Source organism: Orycteropus afer, unplaced genomic scaffold, assembly GCF_000298275.1.
Source record: "Orycteropus afer afer isolate SDZICR_OR568_19922 unplaced genomic scaffold, OryAfe1.0 scaffold00188, whole genome shotgun sequence".
Taxonomy (NCBI): domain Eukaryota; kingdom Metazoa; phylum Chordata; class Mammalia; order Tubulidentata; family Orycteropodidae; genus Orycteropus; species Orycteropus afer.
Genome location: NW_006921775.1, coordinates 1,990,533 through 2,006,330, shown reverse-complemented (window position 1 = coordinate 2,006,330; position 15,798 = coordinate 1,990,533). Strand labels below are relative to the sequence as shown.

Here is a 15,798-nt window from a genome sequence, read left to right as displayed (position 1 = left end):
TTTCTGCTTGTTGGAGATGTTGGTTTAAAGCATTGTTTTGGCTCTTCTTTTTTGATGTGTGCATTTATTGCTATAAATTGGCCTCTAATCACTGCTTTTGCTATGTCCCAAAGATTTTGGTATGTTGTGTTTTCATTCTCGTTTGATTCAAGGAAGTTTTTCATTTCTTTTTTTTTTTTTCTATTACCCCGTCATTCTTAAGGGAGGTGTTGTTCAGTTTCCATGTGTTGGCTCTTTTTCCATTGATCTTCCTATTGTTTATTTCTAATTTGATAGCATTGTGATCTGAAAAGATGCTTTGCAGTATTTCAGTATTTTTCAATTTATTAAGGCTTGCTTTATGGCCTAATATATAGTCTATCTTGGAAAATGTTCCATGTGCACTGGAAGAGAATATTGTGCTGTTGTTGGGTGAAGTGCTCTGTAGATATCTATAAGGTCAAGTTGATTGATTGTATTGTTTAGTTCTTCTGCATCTTGTTGAGTTTGTTTCCACTTGTTCTATCTTTCATTGAAAGTGGTATATTAAAGCCTTCTACTATGACTGTGGAGTCATCTGTTTGCTTTTTCAGCCCTGTTGAAGTCTGTTTTATGTATTTTGGGGCTCTTTCATTGGGTCCATAGATATTTATTATGGTTGTATCTTCTTGTCCAGTTGATTCTTTAATCATTATATAATGTCCATTCTTGTCTTTTGTGGTGGTTTTTGTCTTAAAGTCAATTTGATCAGAAATTAATATTGCCACTCCTGCTCTTTTTTGGTTGCCATTTGCTTGATACATCTTTTTCTACCCTTTGATTCTTAGTGTATTTTTATCTTTGTCTCTAATGTGTGCCTCTTATAGATAGCATATTGATGGGTTATATTTTCTTATCCATTCTGCAACTCTCCATCTCTTGAATGGTGCATTTAATCCATTGACATTCAGGGTAATTATTGACAAGATTGAATTGGTTGCTGTCATTTTGTTATGTGTTTTTTCATGGTGTTGCTGGTTTCTTTGTTCCATATTATTTTCTGTGCTGAGCTCATTATGTTTATAAATCATGTTATTATTTCCTTTGTTGCTATTGGTTGAGTATTTGCTAAATATTTGTGCTTGTCCTCTTTTTTTATTGTGATGTGAAGGTTTATCATTTTTCTTTGAGGTTACCCTGTGATTTATAATTTTCTCCCCGAGTTTAGAACAGTTCGTTTTATCTTGCAACTTTTTTGACTTCCTTGCTGTTTAGAAGTTCTTTAACTACACTTTGTTTTCCCTCTTTTGGGTTTGTAGTTGTCCTCATCTGCCAATTGATGTCTCTGGTTCCCTGTTTATAATCTTGTAAGCTTATTTTACTTTGGATACATCCATAGCTGTGTTGGTTCCTGCATTATGTCATCTTGTGTATTAATGGTCAGTTGTTGTTTACTAGTATTGGTTCTCTGTTCAAAGGACTCCCTTTAGTACTTCTTGTAAGGTTTGTCTGGTTTTAACAAATTCCCTTAATTTCTGCTTATCTGGAAATCTGCTAATTTCACCATCATATTTCAGGGACAATTTTGCTGGGTATAAGATTCTTGGTTAGAAGTTTTTCAGGGTTTTATATACCATCCCATTGCCTTCTCGCTTGCATGGTTTCTGCTGAGAAATCAGAGCTTATTCTTACTGGTTGTCCTTTGTAGGTAACTTTTCATTTTTCCTGTGCTGCTTTCAGGATTCTTTATTTGTCTTTGGTTTTGATCAGTTTGATGATGATGTGTCTTGGTGATTTTCTTTTGTGGTCTATCCTGTTTGGGGTTTGTTGGACTTCCTGAATAGATATAGTCTCATCTTTTATCATATCAGGGAAGTTCTCTTCCAACAAATCTTGGACAATTTTCTCACTGGTTTTCTTTTTCTCTTCCTGTTCTGGAATTCTGGTTACACGTAGATTATCCTTTTGATGGTATCCCACATGACTTTAGGCTTTATTTTGTTTTGATCTTTTTTCTGATTGATCCCTTTCCAAAAAGTATTCAGGTATTTGTCTTCGATCTCATTAATTCTGTCTTCCACTGATTCAGTTCTACTCCTTTGCCCTTTCAGTGTGTTATCTGTTTCTGAAAATTTAATATTAATCTTCTGGGTTTCTGTCTGTAGATTTTGTATCATTTCTAATTTTTCATTTATTTTGTCATTTTGTTCTTGTATTTTCTTCCGAAATTGTTCTAGGGTTTTGTCAGTGTTTTCTTTGATCTGTCTCTCAGTCTTTTGAAGATACCTAAATATAATTCTTTTGAACTCCTTATCAGGGAGTTTCAGTGCTGTTTCTTCCTCTGGGATGTGTTCTGAGTCTGTATCCTGCTACCTTGTTTTTACCACTTTTGTGTGGACCGTGATGGTCTGTTGTCTCTGAGACATTGTGACCTTATTGTATTTAGATCTCTGTTAAGTTTCCAGTCATTCGTGTCCGGAATGTCCTTGTGGTCCCCGGCAAGTGGAGCCTATTCTTAGGTCCCTGGAATCTGAGAGAATGCTGCCACTTTAAGTGTACAAAATGCTCGAACCACTGGTAAACATCCAAAATGGCTGTGCCCTCCAGACAGCCACAAGTCTACACCTCAGCCCATCTCTTTCTTCACTGCTTCCCCTTTTATTCACCAGCCACCAATGCAGTCCTCCATGTAGCCCCTGGCTTGCAGGGCCAATGTTTAGGTTAATTCTTAGGTTCTAACACCACTTGGCAATATCCAAGCTGTCCATGCTTACAGGATTGCTGATAGACTGTAGCTCTGTATGTTTTCTTTTTTAGTGTTTTCATGCAGGTTCTTCTACTAGTTGGAGTTTATTCCACTTCTGTATCCTTCTTTTCAGAGCTCAGGGCTCCAAGATTATCTACTGTATCTGTGTTAATTGGTTCCCCCTTTCTTTGTTGAAGAGGGTCTGTGTAGTTTGCCTATTTTGCCATCTTCTGTATTCACTCTTAAAAACAATTTTCTACCCTTAAGATAGTATATCTCAAAGTGGACCCTGTGGATCGCCTGGGGTGTCTGTTTAAAACCTGGATTACTAGGCTTCACTGACCAACTGATTCCTAGTCACTATGGTTAGAGCCTGGAAATTGGCATTTTCCATGAACTCCGTAGTTACCGTAAACTCTACTCCCTGAAAATTCAAGTAAAGTTAGAAAAACAAACAGATGGGGGAAATGAGTGTTCCTGAGCTTCTCTGTCCTGGACTTTGGCACTTTACATAATAGTCAGGAGTTTGATGGAGCTTGTCTTTTGAAAGACAAGGCACTCTAACCAGGAGATGCTATTGCTCTCTGCAGGTGTGGCAGCTGGGCTCTTCATCACCAAATTTCACTCTGGAGGGACACGAGAAAGGAGTGAATTGCATTGATTACTACAGTGGTGGTGATAAGCCATACCTCATTTCAGGGGCAGATGACCGGCTTGTTAAAATATGGGACTACCAGGTACAGTTTTTTCATAACATCACTTGCCATGTTTGATACGGTTCTTAACATTGCTTACAGGAGAATTAAAACTGGGAATACTGATCTCTAATTATAACATAATAACTTACGACTTCAGTATTTGCACCTAAATTACAGTTCCTAAACTTCACAAAAATGCAAACAGATGCATATAAAAATTTTAAAAGTAAAATGCTAGTGTATTTTTCTTTTAATAGTAGAGATTAAAAGTTTAACACTGTAATTTAAATTAATTCTGACTTCCAGTATTTTTTCAGAATAGCATTTATGTTTGAAAATTAGCAAATCAGTCTTGAATGTTATATGTAACCATGGTACATATCATTTTGCTATGTAGTACTTCTTTCTGTAAGCCTAGTTACAAATTCTTGTTAATGTGCTTTTGATCTCAAGATTTTCTTAAGTTTCTACTTTTTACTGCACAAAAGGACGAGTTTCCACAAATAATTAAATGAGGTCTAGAAAGCCAGTTTTAATTTGAAACTTATTAAAGTTTGTGTTTAAATCCAGACACAAATATTAAAGGCTAAAGCACCACTGTTTTACGTAGTCCACACGTGGTAGGTGTGGGTGGTAAGGGGGAATATTCATTATCCTAGGAATTTGGGACACAGTATTTAGATGAAAATCAAAATCTTACAGTATTTCTTTCTTTTTTTTTTTTTCCTTTAAATGTGATGGTTAAACACATATGGTTACCTTTGTCTGTACGCTGCCTGGAACAACTGGAGAAACACTACTGTGCATGACTAGAGCATTCTGTCGCACATACTGCTGTGTTGAGTACTATTTAGATTGCCATGACCATTGTCATTTATAGCATACCTGTGCATTGGGGCAAGTGAGGATGGGTTACTTGTTTTTCACTAATAAAAAAATATTTTCTCTGTCTCGATTACAGAATAAAACATGTGTGCAGACACTTGAGGGACATGCCCAAAATGTGTCTTGTGCCAGTTTTCATCCCGAGTTGCCAATCATCATCACAGGTTCAGAAGATGGTAAGTTAGAAGCATATCTTTTTTCTTATGCTGCTAACCAGAAGGCTGGTGATTCAAACCCAACAACCACCCACTCTTCAGAAGGAAGGTTGGGCAATCTACTTCCGTAGAGATGCTGCCTCAGAAACCCAAGGAGGGGTTCCTGAGTCGGGTCCAACTTGATGGCAGTGAGTTTTTTTGGTTTTTTTTTTTTATAAATAGTAAGTAGATTTTTAAGCCAGGTAGTGTCCCTGCCTTATATATGGAAGCTTTTTAAGACTTTTGTTGTCTTTATGATGAGAGTAGTGGACTTGAGGTGTAAAACACTAAAGGGGCGTCATCTTCCTCATCCTCATCCTCCTAATGTGTTGATTCTATCACCTAAACAAGAGGACACCCAGATGTTCTAGAGAAAAACTAAAAAAGAATGTGCATGTGCTTTGGAGTCAAACTCGGCCTCTGCTCTTCATGGATATGTGGTTTGGGCAGAATGTGAAGTGGAGCACACAGCTACCTCATAGGATTATAGTGAGGGTGAGAAGAGGTCACGTGGATAAAGCACCTGGTGGGTGGTGGGCCCTCTGCCCAGGAAATCCTGTTTTAGTTCAGATTTAAAAATCACTTCTTTAAGAAACACTATTTGTTTCTTGCAATATTTTTATTTTTAGGTTTACATATATATTGCTTTATAAAAGCACTTATAGACAACATATCCAAGTATTGGCCATTAAGCTGCCAGGAAGTATTTCCTGTTTGACTAGAAGGACTACCCTGTGGCCATTTCACCTGACAGTTCATTGGCTAGATGTTTAAATCAAAAGGGAATTTTCATATTGTTCTTTTTAGGAACAGTACGTATTTGGCATTCAAGCACTTATCGCCTTGAGAGCACATTGAATTATGGAATGGAAAGGGTCTGGTGTGTGGCCAGTCTGAGAGGGTCCAACAATGTCGCTTTGGGGTATGATGAAGGGAGCATCATTGTGAAGGTAATGTCTAGAGTGAATGCCTAGAATTACACTACCTATCTAAATAGATGCACGTGAAAGAAGCAGTTTTCCTAGTGCTTCAGTGCCGTCATTTTCCAAGTCACCAGTTTTGTTAAACTGGTGCGTCTTTCATTAAGCACCAGAGATTTGAGCACTGGAGATTTAAAGTGGAAGAAAAGAAATAGAGCTTTCTGTTAAATGAAATAAGGGAATGTCTATTTTGTTGATGTTTTGTTTGTTTTTCCTTTTCATTGCTAATAGCCATTTGTCGTTCTAGCTTGGTCGGGAGGAACCTGCCATGTCCATGGATGCCAATGGAAAGATAATCTGGGCTAAGCATTCAGAAGTCCAACAGGCCAACCTGAAAGCAATGGGAGATGCTGAAATTAAAGATGGAGAAAGACTGCCATTGGCAGTAAAGGATATGGGCAGTTGTGAAATATACCCTCAGACTATTCAGCACAATCCTAATGGACGGTAAGTGATCATAGAAATCTGAGTGCCTCTGTATGTTAGAGCAGAATTTGCCTATCCAGTGCATATGCCACCCCTGCCCTGTGGAGCCATCTCTAGTGCTCCTCATTGAGTTTTTCCTGGGCCACACAATCATTAACACGGCTGCAGGCAGCCATGCCAGTTGATAGAGTGGGCATGGAAGGTGAAGTGCATCTGCCCTCTGGCCTTTCCTGTACCACGCAATTCTGAACAGTTAAGTCATTTCATGATTACTGTTATTTAAAATGTGTTGGGTTTGTGTCCTTGCACTCCTTTAAGGATAAGGACCATGTATTATCCTAAGACTTAGCAGGTGCTCTCTACATACTGGTGACTTACTGCTCTTAAAGGATGTGTCTCTTGAAAAAGTTCTGGGATTGGTAATAACTCAGCTTCTTATTTGTAATTTGAATTCTCAGTTCTGTTTCATCCCTGAGGTTTATTAAGCACTGAACATCTTGTGGGAGAGGAGTTTCTATCTAGCACAATGGGTTTAAAATGTGGAACTTTATAAATGACTTTACAGTCCTGATTATTAAAAAAGAACAAGTGTATAAACCAAGCACAATACCTAGTTTAATAAATAAAATCCATAATTGTTTGGAATATAATTATTTTATGAAGATTAGGAATGCATTATATATTTATCCTTTAATATCAGAAAATATTCTTTGTTGCAAATTTTGCGTTTTGGTAATCCTTTGGTCACAGCCATTACAGTATTCTAAATGATAACAAAAGCTATTGTATGTCTTTTGAGGAAATTTTGTTTGAATATACAACATTATATTTTCACTTATTTAAATACTCAGATATCCTGCTTATTTTGATAAACTTAAAAATTAGAGTAAAGTATATTTGAATGATCAGCTTTCAAATAAAGCTAGTTTTAGAAAAAGGTAGTACCTTCTTGTAGTATAAATCTAATGAGCAAACTGATAGGCATATTGGTGGTCAATAAATAAAGGTTGAGTAATTAGAATCATCCCCCTGTATATCTGCAGCCATTTTCATCTTCCTCTCTTCAGTTTCCTCCATTTGTAAGAGAAGGCCTTTGCAATAGCAATAACCCCACCTTCATACCTTGCTTTTGGATTTGTTGGCTAGAATACATAAGTAACACATTTCAGATAACTTAAAAAGATACTAAATTGTAACAATCAACTAAAGTAACATTTGTTACTACAATTATTTTACCATAAATAGGTGATCATTGTTTCTTACCTTCTACATGTCAGTAGCTCTCTCTCTACTCCCTTCTCTGGCATCTTTGCTTTCTAGGTTTGTGGTGGTGTGTGGTGATGGCGAGTATATCATCTACACAGCAATGGCATTGAGAAATAAGAGCTTTGGGTCTGCCCAGGAGTTTGCATGGGCCCATGATTCTTCAGAGTAAGTTTTGCCTACCCAGCTTATGAGCCACTTAGAAAAGTTTTTCTTTCTTTTTTTAAATAGCCTAAAAAATTTTTTTAAATTTTTAAAAATTTTATTGACGTAGAGTTATACACAATAAATTGCACCACTTAAATATACATTTCAGTACATTTCAACAAATGTATATAACGTGTAACCACCCACACAGTCAAGACACAGAACACTTCTATCATTACCCAAAATCCCTTTGTTTCCTTTAACAGTCAGTTCCCCTGCCCCATTCCCTGGCCCCATGGCCCCAGGCAATCACTGATCTGCCTTTTGTCACTGTATAATTTGATTTGTCTTTAGAGTTTTATATACATGGAATTGAACAGTATACACTGTTTTGTATCTGGCTGTCTTTGCTTACCATAATGTTTTTGAGATCTGTCCATGTTGTTACATGGATCAATAATTAGTTCTTTTTTTTTTTTTTTTAAACTCCAGTAGAGGTTGCCATGAGTCAGAATCAAAGGGTTGGTTTGTTTATTCCACTGTCTATATACCACAGTTTGTGTAATCTTTTATCTGTTGATGGACATGTGGGGTGTTTCCAGTTTCTAAAATGGTTTGTAAGCCCTGGCAATTTGTGTAAAAGACAAGGTGAAATCTGTTCATTTTTTTGCCCAACTATAAGGAATTCCTGACTCCTAGGAAAACATATATTGGTGGATTTTCTCATCTTCATTTTTATATTTTTGTATAATTCATTACTCAAAAATATTTTAAGGTACTTTGAACACTTGGTAGAAGTATGGTTTAGTATGTAATGTGCTGTGTTTGCCTCCCCCCTTACTCTCTGCCTCCCAGATATGCAATAAGAGAAAGCAACAGTGTTGTAAAGATATTTAAGAACTTTAAAGAAAAGAAATCATTTAAACCAGATTTTGGAGCTGAAAGTGAGTACTATTTACATATGGTGCATTTTGGGGGGCTTTGTAATAGCTCACAAACACCTAAGCAAATCTTTTTGTTCCTTTAGGTATCTATGGAGGCTTCTTACTGGGAGTCAGATCTGTAAATGGCTTAGCCTTCTACGACTGGGACAATACAGAACTCATACGCAGAATTGAAATTCAGCCCAAACACGTGCGTTTTCCGTCCTTTGTTCTTTTGAAGCATGCATTTTTCTGACAAGGGAACAGTGTCCTTGCACCCTGCTGTCCCTGTTCCATTACGTTGGACACTCTGCCATTTACCTTGGAGATGCTTAGAAATCAGGATTGTGGCATTTAACAAAGTATAGATGTTGGAGGATTTTTGAAAGTATAGAAAGTTGTACAAATGCCAGGTGCTACTCATATCTTAAATGGTCTCTGACAGAGTAAGAAATAAAACATGCTTTGAAGACAAGGAATCAGGGCATCTTGATTGGAAAGGACCTGGTAAGCTCACACACATTTCAGAAAGCCTTTTCATAGTCTTCCTGATGATGGCTATTTAGACTCTAGGTGAATGTTTCCAGTGACAGAAAGTTCCCTACCTTTCAGAGCTGCCTGCTTCTTTGTTTGACAGCTTCATCCTCAAGAAATTATCTTTGGAGACAAACCAGCCTCCCTAGAGCTCATCCCTGTTGGTACCTGTTGTCTCCTTGAGCATGTATTCTTAACAGGGATGACATTGTCTCTTGGGGAGGAGGGTGAAGAAAAGCTTCAAGTTCAGATATATATATCACATGTCTGTGTATGTATACATGTGACATATATAGCTGTGGTATTTAAATATCACAAGGGGAGGCAATTAGAGGGAAAAAATGTCTATGAAGGTAATCTTCCTAATCTCCTTAGGAAGGTGATAATGAAAAAAATTGAGAAACTCTTCTAGAGCAACAGGCAATAGGCTGCTGCTCCACTAAATCCCAGCACACACAGTGTTCAGTGACAGCGCTGTTTCCCTATGGTCTTTTATTGCTAGGCTAAATACAACCCTCCCCCATATGTATGTGCATCTACCACATAAAATTAAGTGGTTACTTACTATTTTACTATAAGTAGGTAGATCTTATATGAAAAAATGTGTCATTTTCTATTTCCACTTGTTGTTGTTGTTGTTACGTGCCGTCGAGTCAAACCCGACTCATAGCGACCCCTCCTTGGGTTTCCGAGGCAGTATCACTACGGAAGTAGGATTGCCCAACCTTCCTTCCGAGGAGCAGCTGGTGGGTTTGAACCGCCAGCCGTCTGGTTAGCAGGCAAGTGTCTTAGCCACTGTGCTACCAGATTTCCACTTAGAAATCCAAAATCAGTTGCCACTGTTTTTTGTTTGTGGTGTTGCAGATTTTCTGGTCTGACTCTGGAGAGCTAGTTTGTATTGCCACTGAGGAATCATTTTTTATCCTTAAGTATCTGTCGGAAAAAGTCTTGGCTGCACAGGAAACACATGAAGGAGTTACTGAAGATGGCATTGAAGATGCCTTTGAGGTAACTGCATCAGCAGAGTTTTAACTTTGTTTAAAATGACTTATCTTCTTAAAACAGCACTTCACTGATTTTAACATTTCATTATAAGTTAATTCTGAAGGAGCTAAGCATTTAGCAAGGCAGTCTGGTGAAATGTGAAAATTAGAACCTTGACTCAAAGGTAACAGTCTAAAAGCATACGTATTTAAAAGAAATCTGTTTGATTTTAGGAAATCTTTGTACAGACATTGGTATCTTTCATTAAGGAAATTAAATTTTGTTTTGGTCTTAAGACTGTTCAGAATGATCTCAGTGAGCTCCCAGGTGATGGAGAGGAACTTGAGATGGCCTCGAATATTTCTCATTATGAAACATGCTCCAGTTTCATGTGTGTTAAGGGTTTAGACCCACACTTTAGATCTGTTTTCAGCCAACGGTGAGTTTTCGTATTATAAATACTTTTCCAGGAATTTGCTATTAAATGAAGAAGGAAAAGAGAGAAATTCCAAGGAAAGTTTTTTTTTTCCTTGAAGTAGTTTGTTTTGTATTCCTTATTCTCCCCTGTCACCCTTAATTATATGCTACTTTTGTTTCTGACAGGTTTTCTAATGTGGATTTTTTTTCTTTTTTTTTTTCCCCCTTTCTACAGGTTCTTGGTGAGATTCAGGAAATTGTGAAGACAGGGCTGTGGGTAGGTGATTGCTTCATTTACACAAGTTCTGTCAACAGATTAAATTATTATGTTGGAGGAGAAATTGTCACCATTGCTCACTTGGACAGGTAACTGAGGATCTTTATGCTTTTGTCTTAAACATCATGAATTTGAAAGCATGCTCTCAACAAAACCTGTTGCTGCCTTATAGCAGGGATAGGTCTAATTGCTCAACATGGCCATTTTAGTTGGTTGTCGATTGTTGATAAAATTGCATCACATGGAAAGATTCTGAACAAGAGGCACACATATACATATAAATAAATACAGGTGGGGTGTGTGTGTGTGCTTAACTATATATAGGTTTGTGCTTACTTCTGAATTAGTGTCTGTTTTTATTGTCAATAGGACAATGTATCTCCTGGGCTATATTCCTAAAGACAACAGGCTGTATCTGGGGGATAAAGAACTGAACATCGTTAGCTACTCCCTGCTGGTTTCAGTGCTGGAATACCAGACGGCGGTCATGCGGAGGGACTTTAGCATGGCCGATAAGGTCCTTCCCACCATTCCAAAAGAACAGAGGACCAGAGTTGCTCACTTTTTGGAAAAGCAAGTAAGAAACATTTTTCTTTATTTTTAAAGCCAGTTAATTAGAGTGACTATTAGTATGGCTTTGGAAAACTTTATTTTTTAATTGACACTTGATTTCATATGGCAATGGAATTTCTCCTGTAAGTTTAAGCCACATGTTAGAGCATATGGTTCACTCGCCTCATATTCTTCCTTCTCCTTTCTCAGTGCCCTTGCACCCCCTCTAAATGTTGGAGGTCATCAGCAGTCTCCCTTTTCCATAGCCTTCTTTTCCATGCACTGCATTTTTTTCTATCCCTTTGCTGCTGTCCTAATGTAGTATTTTTCAGTCAGTTATATATGTACTTTTGAAAAACAACTAAGTTCTGCAAGGCTTAAGAATCTATTTAATGAGTTCATTGAACAAATTTATTCACTTAATGAATTGCATAAGCACTGAACACTGAACCAGGAGCTGTTCTAGGTGGGCATGGGGTTGACACTGTAGTACTGTATTTTCAAGTCTTTTCCCTGGGACTGGTTAGATTTCAGAGAAGCTCCTCAGTCACCATCCCTTTAGGGGCAGAGTGGAGGAGAAGAGGGCTTGGAGTCTCAGTGTTTTTAATGTTTCATTCAATCTCCAAAACCATTCACATTCTCTCCTGTTTTCCACTCAGAACTCCTTTCTCCAAGTATGCTGGGTATCCCCTAACCAGACACCCTCTAATTCACCTTCTGCAAAGAGTAAGCCTGATATCTATGTTCTAGAGAGGTTGGAGGACTGGATCTAGGAACTTAACTGCTCCTATACTGTCTTCACTCCTGGTTTAGGATTCATTTTCTCTCATGTTCTAAGTGAGTGTTTACACCTGTCCACCAGCTTTCCAACTTTCAAAATTTTGTTGCTAATGTCTCCTTTCCCTTACTGTGTGGCTTTTTTTTTTTTAAATTGTGATCTGGGTGAAAGTTTACAGAGCAAATTCATTTTCCATACAGCAGTTCGCATACACTGTCTCATGATAATGACTACAGTTTCCCCACAATGCAACAGCTCCCCTCTCACTTCCTTCCCATAGTTACTTCTTCCCAGTGTCCTTCCCTCCGTGCACTCCTGCCCCCCAAGCTGTCTCCCTGTGCATACACAGCCCTTCTATTCTCCCTTGATTGTTCTCTTCAAGGAGTGTATCTACCTAGTGTAAAAGTTGACCTCATATGTAATGGCTTTTTTTTTTTTTTTTTTTTAATCCCTTTAGTGCCATTTTGGTGGGGATTTGGGGAGAACTAACACTAGGCACATGTACTTCATCCATCTCATCCCATCTGTTTCACTCTTGCCTGTATCTGACTAGTTCCACAGATCTTCCGTCCTCATAATGTTTCCATCAGTGCTAGTAAAGAAAAGAAGTAACTCAGATTATTCAGACCTTATTTATACTGTACTCACGGATGAATGGGAGGCAGGGAGCTTATTTTAGCTGCAAAGTTAAAACATTTCAAACTCAATGTAAAGCCATGTCTGAAGCTAGACGGAACTCAGAAACTATTCACGTTCTCCACATTAACTGCCTCATAACTGAACATACTCCCCAGTCTGATGAAGCATTGAACTAGCCCTCAGTACTTTGTTGAGGAGCTCTGGTGGCGTAGTACCTAAGGCATTTGACTGCTAACCAGAAGGCTGGCCGTTCAAACCCAACAGCCACACCTCAAAGGAAGATTGGGCAATCTACTTCCGTAGGGATACTGAAGGGATCCTTGGAATAGGGATACCATAGGGATACCTTGGAAACCGAAGGATGGGTCACTGAGTCGATTTGACTTGATGGCAATGAGTTTGAGCACTTTGTCTAACATGCTACATCCATTAAGCTGAAATACTAGCACATAGGGTAGACCCCATCAGTGCTCATTGCCTTGGAGAAGGTAATTTAGGAATTACAGTAAACTGGAAGACCAGTTGTTATAGAGTCAGTTCTGACTCATCGTGATCGCATGTGTGTTAAGAGTGGAACTGTGCTCCATAGGTTTTTCAGTGGCTGATTTTTCAAAAGTAGAGGCCCCTGGGTGGTACAGTTAACACACTGAGTTGCTAACCGAAAGGCTGGAAGTTCCAAGTCCACCCAAAGGTGCCTTGGTAATACTTCATTTCTGATTTTGATTGTTACTTATCTAGCATTGGCTATTTCAGTTATCTTAGAAAATAGGCATCATATGAATGTCATGTCTGCCAGGTTGCTTCTCATATCAGTTAATTAATAACACCTTTATTTTTTGTTCTTTTAAGATTTTGTTGTCTCTTGTTCTTCAGAGTGGAGTTTCTGTCAATAGGGTATTTTCCATTTGTGAGAGAAATATATGATTTGCACTGTGCATGTGTATATGCAATACATTTGTGCCACATACATTTCTGTATGCATGAGTACATACACATGTCTTAAAATCCATTTAGGGTTTCAAGCAGCAAGCGCTTACAGTATCCACAGATCCTGAGCATCGTTTTGAGCTTGCTCTTCAGCTGGGAGAGTTGAAAATTGCATACCAATTGGCAGTGGAAGCAGAGGTACGTATTCGTGATTTTTCGTAAGTGATGGAAAGGTCAGTAGATTCTGTGTGTTTGGTATGATTTTCTATTAAAAGTTTTCTGAAATGCACATTAGACTCATTTTTAGTGACGTTATTGTCTCTGGTCTTTTTTAAACATGCATAGTAATCTTTGCATATATTAAATGGATTTTATGAGAGATACTTTTAACACTCTAATTTGCTTAAGGAATAGTGTTTTCATATCTTACATGAGATCTGCCTTGTAATAGAAGGAAAGATACAAGACTAGTAAATAAAGCAGTCTGGGAACTCTAACATTATCAGAGTGCAGACATACAGCAGTAATCTGACAGAGTCCCAGACTAATCAGGAGGATATTGATTTTAATGAAAAGTTCTGATATTTTATAAGTTAAATGCCATTTTTATGATCTTTGCATATTGAGGGTTGTTAATAGTGGTTTAAGTCTAGCTTTTACTGGTAAACTCATTTCAGGTATAAAACTTTAACTGTGTTACAATCCAGTGTGCAGCTGTTAGTTGATTTCTGAGAGGCTACAAGTGACAGATATTTATTACTTTAAATATTTAAGGACATAAGAAACAATTTCGTACTCTTTCAAAAAAAATTGCATTAAATTACTCATTAAAATAATCACCACCTAATTACCTTAAAACTCATTTCATGGTTTTACTTTGTTTCACTGTGTAATTACAAAATAAAAATACATGGGGTTGAGGATTATTCATGCATCATTAAAATTTGTTTGAATGAATAATTTTGTTTTCTTCATTATACATTTTATAATGCCATTCTTGATTGTCAGCAAGCACAGCTTTGTGTGTATGTGTGTGTGTTATACATGTATTCCATGATCAGCTATGTTCAGGTTAACAGAATTATGTTAATACTAACAATTTAAATATTTATTTCCAAAGATACTTAACTTGGAAACTGTTTTTTATAGTCAGAGCAGAAGTGGAAACAACTTGCCGAGCTTGCCATCAGTAAATGTCAGTTTGGCTTAGCCCAGGAGTGCCTGCACCATGCCCAGGATTATGGGGGTCTGTTGCTTTTGGCCACTGCCTCTGGAAATGCTAGTATGGTGAACAAGCTAGCAGAGGGTGCAGAGAGAGATGGCAAGAATAATGTGGCATTCATGAGCTACTTCTTACAGGGCAAGTGAGTATTAATCATTAAATCTAAGACATATGCATGTACTAATTGAAATGAATTATTTCTACTTTGACTTTGATGGTTGTGGAGAGGAATGATGAGGAATGAACCCTGGAGAGAGAATGAATGGACGATAGTCAAGTGGTGCTGAGCAGTGGGGACAGAGAGAGGGACAGTGCTACCATCAGCAAGGGATGATCTTGGCATGTTTGGTCTAATAGAGGCAAATGAGGTCTTCAGAGAGGCTCAAACGGGAAATAATGAACCTTTTTCTCAACAACCCTGCCAATTATTGCTAAGACGATTTATGAAGGCAGGAAGCTGTTGTGCTGCTCCAATTGGTACCTGAATGGCATGTGGTTTTATGCAAGACAATTTGAGTATGTACCCCAGTGTATGTATGTGGATGTACTTATAAATTTATATAGCTGTAAAAATAGGTCTATTATTATTATTTATTCATAATTTAAAAATCCAGAAATACTGAGATAAGTTTTTTGTAACTATTTGATGGTAAAACCTGACCTGAACTCTGAGGCACTATTATTAGTTGCTTTTATCCCCCTTGATGTCTTATCCTATTTAGTACCCATTTTATTGCAGAGATGTTAATAAGTATGATTTCTGTGTGATGCTGGGGATGTTAGGCAATGTATAAGTATTAGCACTGTATTACCTTTCTAAAAATCCAAAACATTCTTATAATATTATTATCCACATTATAAAATAGGAAATAGAAAAACAAAAAACACTTTGCTGTTTTCCTACTGGATGGTCTGGCACACCTCATGCTAGAGACACTGTCCCAGATATTTCCACCTGTGAAACTGTTTCTGGGTTCATATATTCTGAAGCCTTTAAAACTTGCCAATTTAAGCTGCCTTAACTTGTCTTGGAAAGCCCCTGTAGATTATTTTTAGTTGTTAAAACTAAGCAGGCTGAAAATGGTCACAAAAGATGTCTTACCCCCTAAAACCTCATTGATAATGGAGCACACTGTGATAACTGATGCTCAGTAAAGGTAGCATAGTGCCTAAGGCACTTGACTGCTAACCAGAAGGCTGGCGGTTCAAACCCACCAGCCATACCTCAAAGGAAGATGGGGCAATCTA

The 15,798-nt window shown here is 37.7% G+C and overlaps 1 protein-coding gene across 1 annotated transcript in view; it reads left to right on the top strand.

The window, feature by feature from the left end:
* COPB2 (COPI coat complex subunit beta 2) overlaps positions 1-15,798 on the top strand; it is a 52,121-nt gene that overhangs the window by 34,913 nt on the left and 1,410 nt on the right. The window contains exons 6-17 of the mRNA XM_042781868.1: positions 3,295-3,441; positions 4,364-4,463; positions 5,289-5,431; positions 5,709-5,908; positions 7,208-7,318; positions 8,153-8,241; positions 8,325-8,431; positions 9,619-9,762; positions 10,391-10,521; positions 10,802-11,009; positions 13,416-13,526; positions 14,478-14,692. Coding sequence (XP_042637802.1) covers positions 3,295-3,441; positions 4,364-4,463; positions 5,289-5,431; positions 5,709-5,908; positions 7,208-7,318; positions 8,153-8,241; positions 8,325-8,431; positions 9,619-9,762; positions 10,391-10,521; positions 10,802-11,009; positions 13,416-13,526; positions 14,478-14,692 — 1,706 coding nt within the window. The remainder of the gene's footprint in view (positions 1-3,294; positions 3,442-4,363; positions 4,464-5,288; positions 5,432-5,708; positions 5,909-7,207; positions 7,319-8,152; positions 8,242-8,324; positions 8,432-9,618; positions 9,763-10,390; positions 10,522-10,801; positions 11,010-13,415; positions 13,527-14,477; positions 14,693-15,798) is intronic.